The sequence below is a fragment of the Centroberyx affinis genome, unplaced genomic scaffold (genome assembly GCF_046629955.1).
Source record: "Centroberyx affinis isolate AG114_WGS23_722 - 3 ecotype Tasmania unplaced genomic scaffold, CSIRO-AGI_Caff_v1 ptg001895l_1, whole genome shotgun sequence".
NCBI classification, from domain to species: Eukaryota; Metazoa; Chordata; class Actinopteri; order Beryciformes; family Berycidae; genus Centroberyx; species Centroberyx affinis.
In genome coordinates, this window is record NW_027280262.1 from 1 (window position 1) to 22989 (window position 22989).

The 22989-nt window shown below is 41.2% G+C and overlaps 3 protein-coding genes across 3 annotated transcripts; all 3 read left to right on the forward strand.

Moving 5' to 3' along the window:
* Positions 1–54: 54 nt before the first annotated feature.
* Positions 55–1569, forward strand: LOC139653211 (acidic mammalian chitinase-like; the record flags this gene model as incomplete). Its single annotated transcript, XM_071530188.1, has 5 exons — positions 55–189; positions 338–520; positions 605–721; positions 926–1058; positions 1238–1569. Coding segments are annotated over 5 exons (900 nt in total), but the record flags the coding sequence as incomplete, so codon positions are not given.
* A 3478-nt stretch (positions 1570–5047) lies between these two features.
* Positions 5048–9435, forward strand: LOC139653195 (acidic mammalian chitinase-like). Its single transcript, XM_071530170.1, has 11 exons — positions 5048–5072; positions 5270–5296; positions 5520–5724; positions 6010–6066; positions 7185–7350; positions 7468–7592; positions 7680–7803; positions 7923–8105; positions 8408–8524; positions 8615–8747; positions 9191–9435. Exons 1-11 carry the CDS (start codon positions 5048–5050, stop codon positions 9433–9435), a joined length of 1407 nt encoding a protein of 468 aa, XP_071386271.1.
* An 8013-nt stretch (positions 9436–17448) lies between these two features.
* On the forward strand, positions 17449–21377 carry LOC139653198 (acidic mammalian chitinase-like). Its single transcript, XM_071530172.1, has 11 exons — positions 17449–17473; positions 17611–17637; positions 18369–18573; positions 18726–18782; positions 18905–19070; positions 19170–19294; positions 19793–19916; positions 20096–20278; positions 20394–20510; positions 20601–20733; positions 21127–21377. The coding sequence occupies exons 1-11, from the start codon at positions 17449–17451 to the stop codon at positions 21375–21377; spliced, it is 1413 nt and encodes a 470-aa protein (XP_071386273.1).
* The last annotated feature ends 1612 nt before the right edge of the window (positions 21378–22989 follow it).

Sequence of the window (22989 nt, forward strand, 5' to 3'; positions counted from 1 at the left end):
TTGACATTTTGAATAAGTCTTGGCTCAGTAGCTAAACTTAATACCCATTTCTTATGTGTCTCCAGGTATCTGGACTTCATCAATGTGATGACCTATGACTTCCATGGAACTTGGGAGCGCTTCACCGGACACAACAGCCCATTGTACCGTGGATCCCAGGACAAGGGTGACCTCATCTACTTTAACACAGTAAGTAAGGCAAGCCTTGGGACCCAATGGCATTGTACAGAGTTTCAAACATTGATAGATGACGTTATTATAGCATGAATGACACAAGAATGGATGAATCAATTCAGGCCTCATATCTGTAACCTCCATTCCTCCATTTCTATCTAAGGACTATGCCATGAAGTACTGGAGAGACAACGGCACCCCAGTGGAGAAGCTGAGGATGGGTTTTGCTGCTTATGGTCGTACCTTCCGTCTGACATCATCAAACACTGGTGTTGGAGCCCCAGCTAGCGGTGCTGCAGCAGCCGGACCATACACACGTGAAGCTGGCTTCTGGTCCTACTATGAGGTAAAGTATAGATAATGAAAAATATATTTATTGCATACTTCACACAAGCATACTTCAGACAAGAACTTTTATTTGGCCTTTCAGATCTGCACCTTCCTGAAGGGCACAACAATTCAGTGGATTGAAGACCAGAAAGTTCCCTATGCCGCCAAGAACAGTGAGTGGGTAGGATTCGATACCAGGGAGAGCTATGAGATCAAGGTAGGTGGCACAGCAACACACCACAAAGGTGGAACACTATTTAATCATTAGATAATTTGCGTTATATGAAATAGGAGATGGTTGGAGAGGAGATAAGGGTGGAAGATGCCCTGGTGGCCTTCAACACAATTTAGCCATTCTATCAACCTTGTGCCATCTCTTGACTAGTTAAGACTTTGATTCCTTTTCCCATTCAATCCACAGGTCCAGTACATGAAGGACAACAAATTTGGTGGTGCCTTTGTGTGGGCCTTGGATCTGGATGACTTTAAAGGAGAGTTCTGTGGACAGGGAAGCCACCCTCTGCTGTCACATCTCCGCAAACTCATTGATGTTGGTAGGTCTTGCTTCTTCTCTTGATTGACGACAAGGATTATGAATATTTATTATCATGAACAACGTAAAGACCTTGGTAGGTTTGACTGAACCAGAGGGTTAGGCTTCATTATAGTAACGTATTTCGACATTTGACCTTTTGGTAAACCTTTTTTTTCCCCAACTCCTTCCGCCTCTCAGACATGCCTCCACTTCCACCTACCACAACCTCCAAACCTGGCGTTACTAGCACTGCACCAGCCACTACCATAACCTCCAAACCTGTCATTACCACTGCTGCACCAGCCACTACCACAACCTCCAAACCTGGCGTTACCACCGCTGCACCAAGCACTAAGACCACCATCCCCGTCCCAGGGCGCGGCTTCTGCAAGGACAAAGCTGATGGGATGTACCCCCATCCTGACGACAGGAACAGCTTCTATGTGTGTGCAGGAGGCAGAACCTTTGTGAGGAAGTGTGGAGTCGGCACTGTCTTTGAGGACAGCTGCAAGTGCTGCGTCTGGCCCTGAGTGTTAACTGGGCCAACAGTCATTGATTGACATCTAAGTACTGCTTAATGCCTGTGGGAAAAGATCTCTCTTTGTGCTATGTAGACAATAATAAGCTGTAATGTTGTTGTGTTTTGAGAACAACTTGGTAAAGTGGAAAATTTTGATTTTCAAAATGTGTATATTAATTCCATAAAAGTGCCAAAATAAAAGGGTTTTGACATATCAGTGAGAGTTTTTATTTGGTTGAAACCCTATAGCAAAAGCGAAAAGTGCTGGTTAGAATACCCATCTGTTGCACTCATTTGAATCCTTGTGAAAGCTAGGTTTTGATAGCCTGCATCAGCTTTCTGTGCCATGATCTCTCTTTGTCTCCAACCATTGCTTCTTTCTCACTGGCTTTTTACATGCGCACAATAAGCTAATAATTTCCCTTGTTCTGATTATGTTCACATGCGTAGTAGAAGCACCAGCGAAATGGTAATTTTGTTTGCCGCAAGCAGATTTTTGTTTCCACCCGTGTCCATTCGGTGATTTTGCTCGCCATTACATTACTTAGACCGAAATGGGCGGAGTGCACAATAGAGGGACTGTCAGACCATACCACACTCCAAAAGCAAAAGCAAGCAAGCTTCATCAGCTGGCCTCTAGATGGCGCACCGTGGGTCTGCACAGGATCTGTGCTTGTTTTGATACTTTGTCCAGAGCTCTTAAAATTAAACTTGAACCCTGTCCCTTAACTGCTATCTTTGGTGTGCCCAAAGATAAAAGAGAGGGGGATGTTGTGGCCTGTGCCTCACTTAGAGCCTGCCGGCATGCTTTATGTTCATGTTTTTTATGTTTTTTGTTGGAAATGTCCAACCCCACCTGCATATTCCTGGTTGGAAGATTTGATGTCTTTTCTTCATTTCGAAAAAATGAAATATACTGTACCTTAAGAGGTTCTACAGTTTTCTTATGACTTTTCTAAATGACTCACCTCCCTAGACTGCATATGATGTGGGATTAGGTGAGGGTGTGTGGGTTGGTCCCCCAGCATTGTTTTTTCCTTTTGGGTTGTAAAAAAATAACAATAAAAAAATAAAACCAAATTGAGTTGCGTCATTATATTGACTGCTGTCTTCCAATAAAAAACAGACACAAAAAAAGATTAAGGTGCAGTATTCTCATAACCACATTAGATTGAAGAATTGTTGTGCATGTAAAGTTGACTAGATACACGTGAAAATACATGAGTACAGACTCCGCACTCTCTGTCACTCGCTTTCTTTCTCTCTATCAAACAAGAAGTGTCGGACCGAAAAAATGCAAAACATTTTTCCATACATCTTTCATTCTTATACAGCTCTGCCCCTTTTCACACCACATTGAAGGCAACACAACATGTTTGTTTGCTTGTTTGTTCTGACTATATCACACAAATCTCTCAAGTGCCAAGCCAGCTCTAAGATGAACTATGATTTCAAGTCAGGTAGCAACACTTATTATTATGGACCAGAAAAACAACTACATGGCTGTGGAACAACTTAATGATCATGGCCAATGCCCAACAAAGGGGAAAGATAAGTAATCTGAATGCAACTATTGGTCCAGGAATAACAACAGTAGAGGCTCAAGTTTAATTACTTTCATAATGCATTTTGTAGCATGACTATCACAAATGTACAGGAACCTGCGGCTATTTTTGGTCATTATACTGTAATCGGTCAAAACATGCCAACATTATTCACCATAATTCCTCTCTCTTATTCAAATGATAACATCAATTTAATTTGACATTTAACTATTTTAAATCAAAATTATAATTTAAGTTACGTATTGCTCTTGTCCAGGAAAAAAATTGATGTCCAATTTTGCCATTTATCAGGTTGAATGAATGAATGAATTTCTTTATTTGAACAGGGACAAAGTACAAAGAACATTAACCTTATAAAACAAGGAGAGATGTAATGTACCAGGTTTTAGCAAATTGCTATTTTCCGCCCGTAGTCCCTGGGCAGGTAAGAAAAATAATAAAATTGTACGAAAATTACACATTAAAAGAGTACAAAAATATCATGGTAATCAATAAGAGTATACAAACACAATCATCCCCACATCCCCAAACCTTACACAACTCCCCACCCCCACCCCCACCCCCTCACCACCAACAACACTAATTTACAAATGTGTACAGCTTTGCTGTGTAAGTATCCACTGTTTTGTTAGACGGGAAAAGGTTTGCAGATTTGTTGTTGTTATTAGTTCTGTTGGAAGACTGTTCCACTGTTTTATGGCCATAAAGGTGAAAGATGATTGGCCAAGAGAGGTCTTGCGTTGTGGAATTCTGCACTCCCCCCGAGTGGTTGACCTAGTGGCTCGTGTTGTTTTTTCTGAGCTGAGTATGACAAAGTTCCTCAAGGGGGGAGGAGCAGCATTATGAATGATCTTAAGCACACATTTGAGTGCACAATCAAATTTTCAAAATTTAACATATTGTATTTCGTGAGTATATGACAGTGGTGATATTGACGTGTTTTTTTATCATGAGTTTTAAGGGCGCTTTTATATAATGACTCAAGTGGTCTTAATGCTGTTTTTCCTGCCTGAGACCAACTCGTCATACAGTACGAAAAGTGTGAAAGAATCATTGCATTTAAATAAGTATTCGATGCCTCAACTGTAAGGGAGTTTCTTATATGTCTAAAAGTTGCAAGGGTAAATTTCAGTGTGTTTCCCAGTTTTTTGATATGCTTTCTGAAATTAAGAGTTTGATCAAGAGTGACACCCAAGTATTTAAATTCATCCACATTTTTAATTAGGTTAATTGATGAATGGCAAGATTAAGATAAAGATTAAGATTATCAATGCATGTACATACAGTAAGTAAGTTTCATAACCTAAGAATGATTAATTCAGGGTAAAATCCCATGTAATGTTTATAATATCAGTATCAGAGGGAAAATTAGTACTTTAACAACTCCCAAAAAGTTCATGAGAACAGTCAAATAAGACAGATATCCACATTTCCAAATGAAAGTAAAATGTCAGTTCTGTGATCCACTTTATCCTAAGGTTGTTTTGATGTTGATTGATATGCCCAATGACCCAAATTACCAGTCATGCATCGAGTGCATGCTGTGCAAGTGAGTACTACACTGAGTAAATTATTTTCTACCTATGACTTGGCAGTATCTTATCAAATCAAGTTCTAATAATATTTACCCCCCCCCATTCCCTGAGTTTTATCGAGGGCTGCTACGACTCCTCCTTTCCCTGTCCTGAATAAACAATATAAAAGGCTAAGCATCGCTGCTGTTGTTTGGGTCTTTCATCTGGTGGAGGTCTCAAGGTAAGTTTATGGGAATTATTCTTTCTTTTATTAGTAGTATTATTGCAAGTATTATTCACAGAAAAAGGAAAGGTGACAATCTGAGGAAGGGGGCCTCTTTTTGACCCTGGCTCCATGTCACTTTTTGTCTTATAGAAACATAGAGAAGCTGTGACCACTGCAATCAAGATGACCAAGCTCACAATCCTTGCAGGTATTTCCAGAATTTATCCTCATCTGTTACTGTATCTAATTTTTGGATTTTTACATTTAAAGTATCAGCACATTGCTTTTCTTTATGGTAAATAGTTTTTCATTGCAGACAATGCTGTCATGGTGTAGACAGCGTGTATATTACTGTATAAGCTGTGTATTTTATTGAACTGACCCTTTCTCTCCTGCACTCCTTAGGCTTATGCCTGGTGATGTGCCAGCTGGGTAAGTCGTGATACATTCATATCAACTAACATCATTTGATTTGGGATTTTACTTGTAGATTTAATAACATCAGTGGCATCAATGCTTTCTTTAAATCTAAGCAGAGTTTATATGTGAAACTAAATGTGTGGATATAATATCATCCACAGTTAATCAGCAGTCAATGTGTCTGACTCTAGATATGATCTCATATGATCTATGATCTCCCCAATTCCGAACACAGCAACTGCCAACCAGATGGTGTGCTACTTCACCAACTGGTCCCAGTACAGACCTGACCAAGGGAAGTACATGCCACAAGACGTGGACCCCTTCCTGTGCACCACCCTGATCTACGCCTTCGCCATGATCAACCATGCCAACGAGCTGGTTACCTATGAATGGAACGATGAGGTTCTCTATAAAAACTTCAATGGACTGAAGAGCAAGTAAGTGGCCAGTGTCATGGTACAAAGAGTGGCTTTTGCAATTTCCCCAATAAATGTAATAAAATGACACTTTATTGATCCCCATAGGGAAATTCTTTTTTTCTAATCGTCACCAATTTCACATCCCTATTCATGTTCAATAGAATGTGAATGAAATACAATTGCTATAGCCTGATAAATTTGTCTAGTAAAGTCTAGGAATTACAAACCTGAATAAAATGTCATCATTACCTGTGGAGGTAATGTAATGTAATGTTGACTTACTCAACCCTCTGCTGTATTCAGGAATCCTCATCTGAAGACTCTGTTGGCCGTTGGTGGATGGAACTTTGGTTCAAGACAGTGAGTATTCTTTTAATCCACAAACACTATGCATCACTTGCCTAAATCTTCTTATACAATGAAATATGTCTCGATATATGTAACAACCAGGTAAGAAGAGAGGGGTCTGGGGGTAGGTCAATTCAGTAATGTCATAAGTAAAAGTGAATAGTCTTATAGGGTACATTTATTTCCAAACTTAGGTTACTGATACAGTAAACTGTCTTGTCTTTAGCCATAGTCTCTACTCCAGTTTTTGGCTTTGTTAGCTAGCCAGCAAGCTAATATAGCAAAGTAACTGATGTCAATATGTGTCTACTAGCCTATACTTGATATGTTAGCTAGTGTGCAAATCAGATGTGTCTACAACAATGGTTAGCTAACCAGATTGTTTGCTAGCTAACAACCTGACATCTAAACACAAAGTTGATCAGTGGCAAAATGATCTTACCTTGCGAGGCAGCTGGATTCGCGAGATCACGATCACGCGAGAATCCATCTTGCCAGGCTTCAAGTTATGCGTTTGTGGCCGAACCACAGCGGTGCGGACCAATCAGCGTCCTATGAGGGCAGCCGGGGCGTGGTTTAGGTGTGGCGACAGCGAGAAGCGACTGTTCGTTCACAACAATGGATGCTCCAAAGAGGGTAGCGTAGCTGCTGCTATAACATCAGTTATTTCTGAACTCCCAACTGGCTTCGGTAAGAGTTTGTTTATATGGTTCGTTGATCTGATTGGTTTAAGTTAGCCCGGGATAGACGCTGATAGACAGATGGTTCAGCCAATCACCTGCCAAGTATTTTTTGAAAGTGCCTGCCCTTTTCCAAACAGTTTCCAATGACGACTTCCCAGATGGTTCTGTGTAACAAACCATCTGGCGCGTCAGGTTAAAAATGATCAGCTCCCAGTCAAAAACAGCAAGAACTGAACCATGTCTACTCAGTTGTGCTGAGACAGCTAAATTGTACATTTAAAAGCGCAATCAGTTGTTCACAGCAACTGTTTCCCAGGAGCCAAGGACCTCCAATATGGCTGCCAGAGGGTGTTTTACATCACCTGAAAGCACTGGGGTTTTTTTTAAGAGTTAAGCTTTTTGAATGGATCCTAAGGTATAATGACAAAACCTCAATCTCCTTTCCAGGTTCTCCATCACAGTGTCCAATGCAGCCAACCGTCAGAAGTTCATCCAGTCTACTATCAAATTCCTGAGGACTCATGGATTTGATGGTCTGGATCTGGACTGGGAGTATCCCGGAGCTCGTGGTAGTCCCCCAGAGGACAAGCAGAGATTCACTCTGCTCTGCAGGGTGGGTAGAGATCTCTTATAGTTCAGTTTTCAGCTATGGTTCACAAATATGGCTTATTTTCCAAATGTAGTTTACAATATATTTTACCTATGCGTTTTTTGTGGTGTGCATTTACAGGAACTTGTCGCTGCTTATGTAGCTGAGGCTGCAGCCACTGGCAACAACCAGCTCATGCTGACTGCTGCAGTGTCTGCAGGAAAGGGAACCATTGATGCTGGATATGAAATCGCTGAGATTGCCAAGTGAGTCTGCTGACTGGCTTGAAAACTCTTAGATATGTTTTCATTTTTTGAAATGGTTATTCCTATTGTTCCATTTTGTGTGTCCAGGGAACTGGACTTCATCAATGTGATGACCTATGACTTCCATGGGACTTGGGAGACATTCACTGGACACAACAGCCCACTGTATCGTGGATCCCAGGACAAAGGAGACCTCATCTACTTTAACACTGTAAGGAGACATGAGGGGCTGGGGAAAATTAGCTTGAGAGATGACACTTACAGTAAAAGTCTGTCCAACCATGTCAACTCACAATTTGTCTTTATTTCGCTTCGTCCATTCCTTTTTAGGACTATGCCATGAAGTACTGGAGAGACAACGGCACCCCAGTGGAGAAGCTGAGGATGGGTTTTGCTGCTTATGGTCGTACCTTCCGTCTGACATCATCGGACACTGGTGTTGGAGCCCCAGCTAGCGGCCCTGCATCAGCCGGACCATACACACGTGAAGCTGGCTTCTGGGCCTACTATGAGGTAATGTCTAGATAATGACTGGGGTGAAGCAATTAACGACTATCTTATATGTATCCACTGCAATGGCATTTATTTTCTAATGAATATAATCCTCATGATTCTAATGGTCTGGGTAGTGGCTAGAGAGACTGTCCTGAAACTGAAAGGTCAAAGTTTTGATCCATAAGATGGCCAGAGTCCATCCCTGTTGCAAGGTCCTTTAACAAAACACTGATACCGTATTTGGCACCATGACACTGTGTAACATAAGTATATAGTCATGTAAAGTCTGAAAAAACCCTTCCCTTTTGTCTGTGGTCCAGATCTGCAGCTTTGTGAAGGGTACCACCCTGCAGTGGATTGAAGACCAGAAAGTTCCCTATGCCACCAAGAACAGCGAGTGGGTAGGATTCGATACCAGGGAGAGCTATGAGATCAAGGTAGGTGGCACATCAACACCACATTTTCCACACATCCGGATCATATCCAAGGCACAGATGTATCATTCTCTATCTGTTTCCACCACGCAGGTCCGCTACCTGCAGGAGCAGAAGTTCGGCGGTGCCTTTGTGTGGGCCCTGGATCTGGATGACTTTGCTGGACGTTTCTGTGGAGAGGGCAGCCACCCTCTGCTCTCACATCTCCGCAAACTTCTTGATATTGGTAAGTGTGAGGAATTTTCCCCCGGCTCTTTTACTTGACAGTTATCGAACTATAGTAAGATAAAGACAGATAAAATAAGCTATTAGTATTAGCAGGGGAGGTCTGGTGATTTGCAGTGTCTCCAAACATTTTCTTTGCTGAAGAATACCGAGTAGTAACTAATTTAACAGCCGTCCGTGACGTATTACAGAATCTGATGGAAATGATACACCAACTTAGTAATTTATGGGAGTAATAAACTAATACATAATGCTGTCCAGATTCGCTCATTAAAATCACTGACATGCCATGTGCTAAATTATGTTACCAACGTTGTCCTGCAATGTTAATCCTGTCCAGAATCCCAACAGGGCTACAGACAGAGATAGCAATAGATGAACAAATATGTTAACAGTTATTTACCTGCCTCAAACCTATTCATTTCTTCTCCCTCCCCCATCCAGAGCTGCCCCCACTGCCCCCTACCACCACCCCCAAACCCGGCGTTAGCACCCCCGCCCCTCCAACCACCACCACCACCACCCACGCTCCAGGGAGCGGCTTCTGTAACGGCAAACCCGACGGCTTGTACGCCAACCCAGACGACAAGACCACCTTCTACATGTGCGCTGGTGGCATCACCCATGTGAGGCACTGTGGATCTGGATCCATCTATGATGAGGGCTGCAAGTGCTGCGCCTGGCCCTGAGCAATGAGTGGAGAAAATGTGCCTATTGCAACAGCTAGAAACCATTCGCAAACATCACATAATATTCTGACGATGCAGAATGATAAGCTCTTATATCTCCTGTGTATATAACCATTTACTAAAATGTTGTATAGATACAATTCTTGTGAAATAATGTGTGTATATTTTCCAGATTGTAAGCAAAAGAATTAAAGTACTTTTGTACTTATTGTTTGGTCATGTATGTTTAAAATCTACTGTATTCTACATGTTTGGTACCTCTAACCTATAGGCTTTTATTATCGAAAAGTAGAGAAGTAATTAAGTGTCCTCCTTTGATTGTTATGTTTTTTCATTCAGTCAGTCAGAAAGTCTAGCACAGAAGGTGGAGATGAGACACCAGCCAACATTATTAGCTTCATACTGACACTGGACTCCAAAGGAAAATTGCACTTGCCTTTTTATGATCATGAGCTCCGACAAGAACTATGAAATCTGTTCACATTCATCACACAATCACACGTGATTTTATCATCTCCTAGATCAACCTTCAGGGTTACTATTACTATTACTATAGGTAATATATTTTTTTGCAACTGTTAACACAAGAAAATGTAGGTTTATTCCAGTGTTCACAAACAATATACTGTAAACAAAAACATCTTATAACAAGTTACATACATAGAAGCACTGCTAATACAACGTGATTTATTATAAAATGCCAGTAGAGTATGTGTTGTCTATACCATCATTAAACCAGACCAATGCCAATCTCAATGCAGAGATTGACACTGCCCTCACCACTGACAAGAAGTGCAGAAAAGTGTGCTGAGGCAAATGTCTTGCATAATTGTGTAATAGCTCAATCAAGTAAAAAAAAAAAAGCATTTCTTTATTTCCCAGTGTGCACAATATAACTACTAAGGATTGACAGAGATGAACAATTAGGCATAAAGTAAGGAACTCACATTTAGTGCAAATTAGAGGCCTATTGTGCAAGGGCCATATGTTGTAATTGCAACAGTCTTTGAGCTTCTTTTCAACCAACAGCAATATTGTATATTGTTATCGGCATCAAAGGAACATGGTCAATAGGCACATTTTGATATCGCCCAAGCCTAGCCCTAACTCCTAGAACACACCTTTTGATTATTGTTACAATCTGATATTGTGCTGTGATTGCACACGTCCAATTATGTTCCTTCTAGCTTTCTGAATCTCTAGGTGAGCTGCAGGTGAATAAATAACATAAAATTCCTTGTTTGATATATACGTACAGTACATGCCCACTGGGTCAGCAGATCCATTGTCTTTTCTGTGGCACATCTAACTACAACGTGTAATAATAATAATAATGATGATAACTTTATTTGTATAGCACTTTTCATACACACTATGCAGCTCAAAGTGCTTTGACAGTTCAGCACACCCATATCACAAAAATGAATAGTTCGGCACAACCATATCACAACCATATCACAATAATGAGTAATGAGTAAAAACAATACAATGGGTAAAAACAATAATATAAGTAAAAACATTAAAAACAATAAAAACAATAGAAAAAAATAAAAACAGTAAACTAATGTGTTGTGGAGAGTCCCTAGATGCACATCCAAGTTTATATAACAATAATAAATAAGCAAGTGGACACCATATGGTTAATAAGTTAATAATAATAATAATAATAATTAAAACTGCAAGCAGTGATGAGCGGGCCCTCGCCTCTGTGTGCAAGTCGGGGTGTGCTGCAGTCGGGGTGTGCTGCAGTCGGGGTGTGTAGCAGCCGCGGCCTCGTTACTGGACATTGATTGGTCGACGTGGCCCACACCATGAAAATTCCATGTAAATCCAATGACGATTGTCACACAAAGCTTACTTCCTGTCGCCAGTAGGTGGCGCAATGCCTATGACTCCTAATTGGCCTGTAGATGTCCTCAGGCCTGGACTGTCGTCCAGCATGTCAAATCTGGTGCAGATTGGACAATGTACACTCAAGTTCACACAACTTCCTGTTGCCAGTAGGTGGCGCTATGACTGTGACTCCCAATTGGCCTGTATATGTCCTCAGGCCTGGACTCTTGTCCAGCATGTGAAATCTGGTGCAGATTGGACAATGTACACTCAAGTTCACACAACTTCCTGTTGCCAGTAGGTGGCGCTTTGACTATAACTGAATATTGGCCTGTAGATGTCCTCAGGCCTCTTGTCCAGCATGTGAAATCTGGTCAGTGTAAACTCAAGTTAACACCGCTTCCTGTTTCTACGGCTTTTCTGACCACATTTGAGGTGGATCTGGTCAACCCGCTAGGAGAAGCACAGCAAAGTATAAAACATGTCATTTCCTGTTGCCAGTAGGTGGCGCTATGACTATAACCGAATATCGGCATGTAGATGTGTTCAGGCCTGGACTCTAGTCAAACGTGTGAAGTTTGGGCCAGATTTGACCATGCACAGTCGCGTTACAACCCACTTCCTGTTTCGTGTCACCAGTAGGTGGCGCAATGCCTATGACTCCTAATTGGCTTGTAGATGTCCTCAGGCCTGGACTCTGGACCAGCATGTGAAATCTGGTGCAGATCGGACAATGTAAACTCAAGTTAACGCAGCTTCCTGTTTCATGGCGAAACATCGAAATTCGCCGTGCCGCCATGGCAACGTTGTTCGACGAAAGCTCCCGCTCTTCACCACTGAGCGTCATCAAGGTCCTACGGCTTTTCTGACCACATTTGAGGTGGCTCTGGTCAACCCGCTACGAGAAGCACCGCAAAGTTTAAAACATGGTATTTCCTGTTGCCAGTAGGTGGCACTATGACTATAACCGAATATCGGCATGTAGATGTCTTCAGGCCTGGACTCTCACCAAACGTGTGAAGTTTGGGCCAGATTTGACCATGTACAGTGGTGTTACAACCCACTTCCTGTTTCGTGGCAAAACAAGGAAATTCGCCGCCTCGCCACGCCCACGCCGTGTGACGAAAACTCAAGCTTTTGATAACTTTTCATCGTCCAGGTCATTTATACATGCTGATGTCACAATCAATTCAAAATGGCCGACTTCCTGTTGGTTTTAGGCACATGGTACCACCAGACTTTTTTTTAAGTCTGGACATGATACACGTGCCTACCAAGTTTCGTAAGCCTAGGACAAACGTACAGCGAGGGATACTCCGTTGAAATTTTGTAGGGGACGCTATCGAGCTGTTTTGCCACGCCCATGCACAAGACCCATAAAATATATAATTTTTTGCCACTTCTGACGCGTGTGCAAAGGTCGGTGAGTTTTCGAACATGTTTAGGCCCTCAAAAGTCCGATTTATTTGAGCGAAGAAGAAAAAGACCACGAACGAAATACAATAGGGCTTCGCACGAGGTCGTGCTCGGGCCCTAATAAGTTTTTTTATATAGCACCTTTCGACAACAGACGTCACAAAGTGCTTTACAACAAAACTATGATTATTGATGGTTGGTAATTCGGTGACCTTTGTTATACCAATAAGGACAATATAATATGACATGTTATTGATAAGAGTGATTTCTATGAGCACTGGAAGTTCATTGGACAAAGTCTGCAAAATCACTGGCATAAGTAATTGCTCAAGGTTACATCCCTGCACAAGTTTCCCTGCTCAAGTGTGTTAGCCTGGAATGAAATCCAACCATGTGCCAACCTCTCACCCCCCTTTCCCGTATCACAGTTTACACATGGCTGTATTATTTTATGGCAATGTTTGTTGCTCTTGGTTTGAAGTTATGTCCTCCCCCTTAGGGTTGCATCTGATGAAGGCGTCAACTTCTCCCATTCAGTGTTTGATGTCACAAGCGTTACATTATCCTGCTCGAAATTCTGATCTCTCTGAGAGTTGTGATATAATAACTGGGTAGCTTTACTTGTATTGTGTCCATAACAAAGCAGCATGAACATTAGACATGAACGGTGTGGACATAAATTATTTCCTGTGCCTGGATAAGTGGCAGCAACTTTTATTGGGTTAAAGAGATTTCCCTCTCTTTTTTAGCACTGATGTTTTATTTACTTCGAATGTCTGCCTGGCGCGGGGGTCGATCACGATGAGCGCACAGTTTTTGAACGCGGACAGATGTGTTTCTTTTTACAGCGACATGCATGCAGAGATATCCCCGGCGCGCAAGCAGCCGAAGCTAACATGGGCATGGCTAACGTTAGCTAACTAACAGATGTGTTTTAACGGAGACACGCATGGACCCTGATGGACCCCTGGGTGTGGAAGATTCATTTACACACAACGAACGCAGGCAGGCAGACGACTGGAAGCTAATATGGCCAAGCGTTAGCTAACAGCCAGCACGCTACAATAGTTAGCCATGTTAGCTCCCAGGCGGGTGCTAAAGTTCGTAGCATGCATAATCTTTCACTCATCGGGATAGGCTAAAGCTAGAGAACGGCTCAATATCTGTAAAATTGATCCCCCGGTCTGGTCTGTATGGAATGTAAGCTGCTGTCCTGTTTAAATGTACCATTTAAATGCCAATAAAGAAAATAAACATGGTCACATTGTATGATGAACGCAAATATGTTGTTTTATAATTATTAGCCACGTTACTGTGTAATAGGTTTTTTTTGTTAACGTCTAATTAGGGACCTGTAAAATGAAGGATTACCCCAAAACTCAATCTTCTGACCAGGTTCTCCATCGTGGTGTCCAATGCAGCCGACTATCAGAATTTAATTCTGTCGGCTATCAAATTCAAGAGGGCTGAATTTGATTGAGCACTGGATCTCTCGGAAGATCAAGGTAGAATGTGCATTACTATATTTTCACCAAAATGCAGTGTAATGGTTCTATCCCTTTCTTTTCTGCTGTCTCTCTTGCTCTCTCATTTTTACCTCTCTATTTCGCCCTGTAGGTCGACAACCTGAAGGAGATCAAATTTGCTGGAGAAAACTTTTGAGCGATTTTCTGTACTCTTACTTTACATCAATATCATATTTTCATACATCATAATATTTTAGCCTTCAGTTACCACAGCAGCAGTTGAAATGAAAGAACTTAAAAAGCTTGAAGTACATCGCTTGCACACCAAAACACCCATTGCTGAGAGTTTAACAACAATGTCAGTGGCAGAGGCACTCATCATCAAGTAAGTGCTTGTGGAGTTTTTGCAGGAAAACTGTTATAGAAAACAAATGAAGATTCCCGCATTCCAAATTCACCTCTGCTGTGTCTTTTATTGCCTGTTCACGTTTCAGTCTTGATACCGAAATTGATTCTATGGGTGATGTGATGGGGATCGGAATCTTTCCCAGCACCGTTTCCATGAGTGCCTATGGTGTGTATGTTCCATATTTATCATAAAACTAGCAGTTAACCATATGGTCATGGAAAACATGAAAAAAACACTACTGTTCAAGTAGCAAGAGAAGCAAGTCTGTAAAATATTTGACATGTCCCTCCAAACATCAAGAAGTATGACACAATTGGTGATCTTTTTACTATATGGAGCGTTGTAAAGAGATATAGGCCATTGGTGTGTCATGAAGATATTGTTCATTGTTCTTCATGTTACATATCAAAGTGACAGTTATTTGACCTACTGTATATTAGATCAAAGTTTGCGATATCAGTTGTTAGTAAGTAGAAAACAGCACAATGTAGGGCAGTTCGACAAGGTTAGTTAATTCAGATAAGGACTAATCCTTGGATTAGAAGTACCTGGGTTGTTTCCTCATACATTGGACCGACATTATCTATTAGGCAACAGCCACTTAGTAATCACTGATTAGATTAGTCTGGTGTTTTGTCCATTCTCAAACAAATATCCTATAATACACAAGACAACAGTTCATATACATTAGTCCAGTACATCTTTTTCTATGATGTTGTGCAACAAAAAACAAACTGTTCTTAGGCCTATCTTATAATCAAGAAAGGGGAAAAACACTCTTAATAAGGTAGAAACTCTGGACCTGCTCCGTAGACCCATAGACAATAAATGAGGCCCATGGTTCTGAACCAGAACTTGCCACTGCATGTATGTAAATTTAAATTTACTAGCATCTATCACAATTTGTTTAACTGTGCAAAAATGTTGGAAGAATCACTTTCATTTCTGCCAGTCTATACATTATTCTAATTATCATTGTTTTTGTTGTTAATATTGCTAGTAAATAGTAGTAGTGTTAGCGTTATTAGTGTTCAGTATCAGTATCACTTCAGGATGCAGGCTACTTTTCCATCTAAGTGGAAACTTGCAAAGATCTTATATAAATCTTTATAAATACTAAACCAAAGACTATTTCTCAAATGGGGTCAATCATCTTTAACAGCAGTGATGTCTGACGTCAGGATAATAAATAGCTGTCAATCGCATGCAACTTTCACACACATACCTCTTATTAACAGAGTCCATGCCCTTTGTTTTTCCATTATGGTCAGCACAGTTGTAAAAGTTCTGAGTGACATCTATGACCTGAATGGGCTTTGTTCATTCCAAGACCTTGAAGAAACATATTCTCTCCCTGGCTCTGCTTGGTTTCTACATCTCAAACTATGTACAGCATCTAAAACATATGGAGTCCACTGGGATTCACAGCTTTGCACTCATCCTCTAGCTTATATGGTTCTTACAGAGCCCCTAAGGGGACATGGGCAAAAAAAAAAAATCTTCAAGTTTCTGGTGCGCACCAGAAACTATCCCGTGGGCACGAGAAAGTATACCGTGCTCACGAGAAAGTTTCCCGTGCGCACGAGAAAGTTTCCCGTGCGCACGAGAAAGTATACCGTGCTCACGAGAAAGTTTCTTGTGCCCACAGGATAGTTTCTGGTGTTCATCAGAAACTTAAAGATTTATTTTTGGAAAGAGTTTCTCGTGAGCACGGGAAACTATCTGGTGCGTATCAGAAACTATCCCGTGTGCACGCAATACTTTCTTGTGCGCACGGGAAACTTTCTCGTGCCCACATACCCCTCATCTACGGAGCCCCTAAGGGGACATGGGCAAAAAAAAAAAACCTTTAAGTTTCTGGTGCGCATGGAAAACTATCTGGTGCGCACCAGAGAGCACGAGAAAGTTTCCTGTGGGCACGAGAAAGTTTCCTGTGGGCACGAGAAAGTATACCGTGCTCACGAGAATGTATTGCGTGCGCACGGGATAGTTTCTGGTGTACACCAGATAGTTAGAGTTTCCCGTGCTCACGAGAAACTCTTTCAGAAAAAAAAATCCTTAAGTTTCTGGTGTGCACCAGAAACAATCCCGTGCACACGCAATACTTGAGCACGGTATACTTTCTCGTGCCCACAGGAAACTTTCTCGTGCCCACGGGATAGTTTCCTGTGCGCACCAGATAATTTTCCGTGCTCAAGTATTGCGTGTGCACGGGATTGTTTCTGGTGTGTTTCTGGTGTGTCTGGTGTGTTTCTGGTTTGAATCATACGGAGCCCCTTAGGGGCTCCGTATGATTCAAACTGATTGACTCAAAATTTATTCTATCCTACCAGGAAAAAAGAATCTCACTAGCAGCCTAAACAGTGGCTAAAACTGGGCCGCCATAAATCAACATCAATCATCAGTCACTTCTGATTTACAGTGCTTATCTATAAAATATTATGACCCAATAATGTTTAATCTGATATCCAACCCACCTCGTGTCATCAAAACAGTATAAAAAGCAGGTTATTACTTTTGCTCACCGGTTCTTCCTTTGGTTGTTCTTAATCTGGTGAAAGTCCCAAGGTAGGCTAAGAGAAGCAATTCAGTTTCTTATTAATTAAAATAATAGAATTGGTCATTTATATCTCTACTGAACCATTATATGTAAAGTCTAATTTTTGTTTTAGTTTCTTTATGGGCCATGTAGTCCATGTTTGCTTAAACCAATTTAATTATTGGTTCATTATGCATGTTGAAGAGATCTGAATGCAAAGGTTCAAATATTACAGAAAAATTAGTCCGAATTCTGTAGAATTTTGCCTCTCTTTGCTAACATGTTTAAACATCCTTCTTCATCTTGTTGTGTTACAGTAAAAACCTGAAGCTGTCAGCTTAGAGATCAAGATGACCAAGCTCACCATTCTTGCAGGTGACTCATTGTTACTCATTACTATAACTTTGATGTTACTCATCTTCTGAAAACCAGTACAGAATTGAACCATCTGTAGAGTGGGTGTATTATTACAACCAGTTTTTGACATCAAGTGTCTCTCTCTCTTTCCATAGGCCTGTGCCTGGTATTATGCCAGCTGGGTAAGTGATGCTTGCCTTACATGTATTTTCAAACAAATAACATTAGTATTCTAGTTTTCACTTTTAGTTATGGATTGCCAACAATGTCCAAGCATGCAAGTCGTGCAACCTCTTCATATTTGTCTGAACATACAGTTATTCTTTCTACTTCAGACATTAATCAGTAACTCAATAAAAAACAAGTCCAAGTTGTGCACCGTCCCACAGTGCATTCATGGTGATGGCATATAGATCAAATTAATGATCAGTTGATTAATTAATGATCAGTTTATTAGAATGTGATCTTCTTTACTGCTTAATAATTGCCTGTTAATATTGAAGTGACTTGTGACAAATCACAGTTGGAGGATTTTCTAAAAAGAAATGTACATTATAAGTAAGAAGTAAGTTCTCCTCATCATCAAATCTCATTTGCATACAAAGAGATTTTATACAAGTTATCTACGGTGTGAAGATTTATGATTCAATTTTCCCAACAATTCATCTTCATTATATCAATTCTATACCTCTCAATAAAGAACAGTGTTGATTTGCACAAAATGACTTTTACCTTTTACCAAACAATGACAGTGTTTCATATTACCCAGCTATAGGGGAAGGAAGCGTCCCACTTCTGGTTGCCCTGGCTGAATTTGGCTGATGAAGACCATGTTGCTGTAGCAGCTGCACTATGATAAAATAGATCTCTGACATATAAATGACCCAAGATCTGATTTCTCCCTACAACACAGCAACTGCCTCCCAGATGGTGTGCTACTTCACCAACTGGTCCCAGTACAGACCTGACCAAGGGAAGTACAAGCCAGAAAATGTGGACCCCTTCCTGTGCACCACCCTGATCTACGCCTTCGCCATGATCAACAGCAACAATGAGCTGATCACCTATGAGTGGAATGATGATGTCCTCTACAAGTCCTTCAATGGCCTGAAGGCTAAGTAAGTGGCCTATAGGGAGGTGAAATTTCAGTTATCATGACAGCACTATCTTAGAGTACACTTTAAAATGTGTTGTTCTACCAGGCATAGAAAACATTTGGTGCTACATAGAGAATGTAATAATCCTCCTCAATAATGTCTTCTGTGTTTAGGAATCCTCATCTGAAGACTTTGCTGGCCGTTGGAGGTTGGAACTTCGGTTCAACCCAGTGAGTATCCAAATGGTGTCAATATCTCTGATTTGCTCTGCGAAAACATAATTTGATTTTCAACTTTTTGTGAATTTACCCCCATATATGGGTCTTATTACAACTGATTTTAATTCCTCCAGGTTCTCCATCACAGTGTCCAATGCAGCCAACCGCCAGCAGTTCATCCAATCTACTATCAAATTCCTGAGGACTCATGGATTTGATGGTCTGGATCTGGACTGGGAGTACCCTGGATCTCGTGGAAGTCCCCCAGAGGACAAGAGGAGGTTCACTCTGCTCTGCCAGGTGGAACATTGACCTTTTAATCTCATGTTGAATGAGGACCAAATTATTAGTACTGAGTGTACTAGAAACTGTCTTATCAACTGCTGTGTGCATTTACAGGAACTTGTCGCTGCCTATGAAGCTGAGGCTGCAGCCACTGGCAACAACCAGCTCATGCTGACTGCTGCAGTGTCTGCAGGAAAGGGAACCATTGATGCTGGATATGAAATCGCTGAGATTGCCAAGTGAGTCTTTTGGAATGGCCATTACTTAAACAACAAGGAATGGAAATTATCAAAACAAATGATATTGTGTGTGGTTGCAATCACTCTTACAGTTTGCTGTCTTTGGTCTGACTCATGGTTGAAAAGTTTGAAGTCTGTGTAACTTCAGCTAAGCTTGATGGACTTGTCTATGCTCTTCTTCTCTGGTGTTCATTCCAGTTAAGAACAAATGAAGAAATAGCTCAATATCCACATCAATCCAGACTTCATTTTGTTATACTAGGTTTTCCAAGCATGAGGAACTTTTGGCTATCATATGTCAACATTCGTCTCCATACACCCATAACGTTTCTTGTTACTGGTCCGGATTACGTTCTCAGTAACGAACCGCACCGCAGAGACAGCAGAGACCTGCATTTTCAGGCATCTCAGTGCAGTTAGTTGGTGCCACCCGAGTTCAAATAAACCGCTCCAAACATGCTTGGTGTGAATGCGGCCTGTGTTTTCATGTGTCTCCAGATATCTGGACTTCATCAATGTGATGACCTATGACTTCCATGGAACTTGGGAGCAATTCACCGGACACAACAGCCCGCTGTTTCGTGGATCCCAGGACAAGGGTGACCTTATCTACTTCAACACTGTAAGGATATATACGAGTGTACTAAACCAATAGAGCAAGAGGCATGAGATGAAGAGATGGAATTGGCACATCTGTGTCATGCATGTCTCATATGTAATATATGTCTAAAACCTGATCACAGTAGGCATGGTCATTTAAACCTCAATTACAACCTTTTTCTCTGTTGATTCTTCCTTTAGGACTACGCCATGAAGTACTGGAGAGACAACGGCACCCCAGTGGAGAAGCTGAGGATGGGTTTTGCTGCTTATGGTCGTACCTTCCGTCTGACATCATCAAACACTGATGTTGGAGCCCCAGCTAGCGGCCCTGCATCAGCCGGACCATACACACGTGAAGCTGGCTTTTGGTCCTACTATGAGGTAAAGTCTAGATACTGAAACGTAACTGGTCCACTACAATTGGTGATGAATCAACCTAATATGTAAAGTATGGATAAATTGTTCTCAGTTTAGTTTTTTTCATTGCCTTTTTCAGATCTGCGGCTTTGTGAAGGGCACCAAAATTCAGTGGATTGAAGACCAGAAAGTTCCCTATGCCACCAAGAACAGTGAGTGGGTAGGATTCGATACCAGGGAGAGTTATGAGATCAAGGTAGGTGGCACATCAATACCATATTTTCCACACATCCAGATCATATCCAAGGCACAGATGTATCATTCTCTATCTGTTTCCACCCCGCAGGTCCGCTACCTGCAGGAGCAGAAGTTCGGCGGTGCCTTTGTGTGGGCGCTGGATCTGGATGACTTTGCTGGACGTTTCTGTGGAGAAGGCAGCCACCCTCTGCTCTCACATCTCCACAAACTTCTTGATATTGGTAAGTCTTTGAGAAAATTTTCCTTGTTCCAATTTTTGTTTGAAAATTGTTTGAACTTCAGTTCAACTTCAGCTCACTGCTGTTTAGGAAACAGTGTATTTCTTAAGTTTCGATTCACCACTTCACTGTGGGTGAAGAAGTGTCCATACCGGACACCAGAATTTCATTTGAGCAAAGCGAATCCCAATCCAGGGGCAAGAGACATTCCTCTCTACTACAGTTTTCCTTTTACGCTTAAGATCATTTATTTTTCCATAAGAATATTGTGTAGTGCAGCTTTGTGTCATAAAAAGGAATTGCTACCGCTTCACATGCACCACAACCACAGTTCCTTACATTCACACAGGCCTCAATGTAAAGCTCATCTTCCTTTCCATTCTTTTCTCTATCTAGAGCTGCCCCCACTGCCCCCTACCACCACCCCCAAACCCGGCGTTAGCACCCCCGCCCCTCCACCCACCACCACCACCGCTACCACACACGCTCCAGGGACTGGCTTCTGTAACGGCAAACCAGACGGCTTGTACGCCAACCCAGACGACAAGACCACCTTCTACATGTGCGCTGGTGGCATCACCCATGTGAGGCAGTGTGGACCTGGATCCATCTTTGATGACAGCTGCAAGTGCTGCGTCTGGCCCTGAGCAATGAGTGGAGAAAATGTGTGACGATGCAGAATGATAAGCTCTTATATCTCCTGTGTATATAACCATTTACTGAAATGTTGTATAGATACAATTCTTGTGAAATAATGTGTGTATATTTTCCAGATTGTAAGCAAAAGAATTAAAGTACTTTTGTACTTATTGTTTGTATGTTTAAAATCTACTGGATTCTACATGTTTGAAAGTCTAGCACAGAAGGCGGAGATGAGACACCAGTCAACATTATTAGCTTCATACTGACACTGGACTCCAAAGGAAAATTACACTTGCCTTTTTATGATCATGAGCCCCGACAAGAACTATCAAATCTGTTCACATCATATTGTTTGAAAGTGATGCTTCAATCTGTAATGTTATCATCAACCTTCAAAGCCCCAATCCATTTTGACCAATAATATATATTGTATATATAAATATTATTGAAAGGTGGGACATAAATTTCTTAAAATAGGTAATACATTTTTTTGCAAGTGTCAACACGAGAAAATGTAGGTTTATTCCAGTGTTCACAAACAATACACATATACTGTAAACAAAAACAATAACAGCTTATAACAAGTTATATACATAGAAGCACTGCCGATACAACGTGATTTATTATAAAATGCCAGAGTATGTGTTGTCTATACCATCATTAAACCAGACCAATGCCAATCTCAATGCAGCAGAGTTTGCAGTGCAGTAAAGTGTGCTGAGGCAAATGTCTTGCATAATTGTGTAATAGCTCAATCAGAGTAAAAAAAAGCATTTCTTTATTTCCCAGTGTGCACAATATAGCTACTAAGGATTGACAGAGATGAACAATTAGGCATAAAGTAAGGAACTCACATTTAGTGCAAATTAGAGGCCTATTGTGCAAGGGCCATATGTTGTAATTGCAACAGTCTTTGAGCTTCTTTTCAACCAACAGCAATATTGTATATTGTTATCGGCATCAGAGGAACATGGTCATGGCCGTTGTGCTGTGATTGCACAGTTACATCCAATAATGTTCCTTCTAGCTTTCTGAATCTCTAGGTGAGCTGCAGGTGAATAAATAACATAAAATTCCTCTTTTGATATACATACATGCCCACTGGGTCAGCAGATCCATTGTCTTTTCTGTGGCACATCTAGCTACGTGTGTATTAAACTAATGTGTTGTGGAGAGTCCCTAGATGCACATCCAAGTTTATATAACAATCATAATAAGAAAGTGGACACCATATGGTTGGTAATTCCGTGACCTTTGTTATACCAATAAAGACAATATAATATGACATGTTACTGATAAGAGTGATTTCTATGAGCACTGGAAAGTTCATTGGACAAAGTCTGCAAAATCACTGGCATAAGTAATTGCTCAAGGTTATATCCCTGCACAACTTTCCCTGCTCAAGTGTGTTAGCCTGGAATGAAATCCAAGAAGAGTACCCATGTGCCAACCTCTCACCCCCTTTCCCGTATCACAGTTTACATATGGCTGTATTACTTTATGCTAAAGTTCGTAGCATGCATAATCTTTCACTCATCGGGATAGGCTAAAGCTAGAGAACGGCTCAATATCTGTAAAATTGATCCCCCGGTCTGGTCTGTATGGAATGTAAGCTGC

Excerpts from the sequence above, each read along its gene's own strand:
- LOC139653195 (XM_071530170.1), top strand. The coding sequence starts at position 5,048 with ATGACCAAGCTCACAATCCTTGCAG. Across the intron at positions 8,106-8,407 it reads GCTTCTGGGCCTACTATGAG|ATCTGCAGCTTTGTGAAGGG; the intron begins GTAATGTCTAGA and ends TCTGTGGTCCAG. Across the intron at positions 8,525-8,614 it reads GGGAGAGCTATGAGATCAAG|GTCCGCTACCTGCAGGAGCA; the intron begins GTAGGTGGCACA and ends TCCACCACGCAG.
- LOC139653198 (XM_071530172.1), top strand. The coding sequence starts at position 17,449 with ATGACCAAGCTCACCATTCTTGCAG. Across the intron at positions 17,638-18,368 it reads CCTGGTATTATGCCAGCTGG|CAACTGCCTCCCAGATGGTG; the intron begins GTAAGTGATGCT and ends CCTACAACACAG. Across the intron at positions 19,071-19,169 it reads GGTTCACTCTGCTCTGCCAG|GAACTTGTCGCTGCCTATGA; the intron begins GTGGAACATTGA and ends GTGCATTTACAG.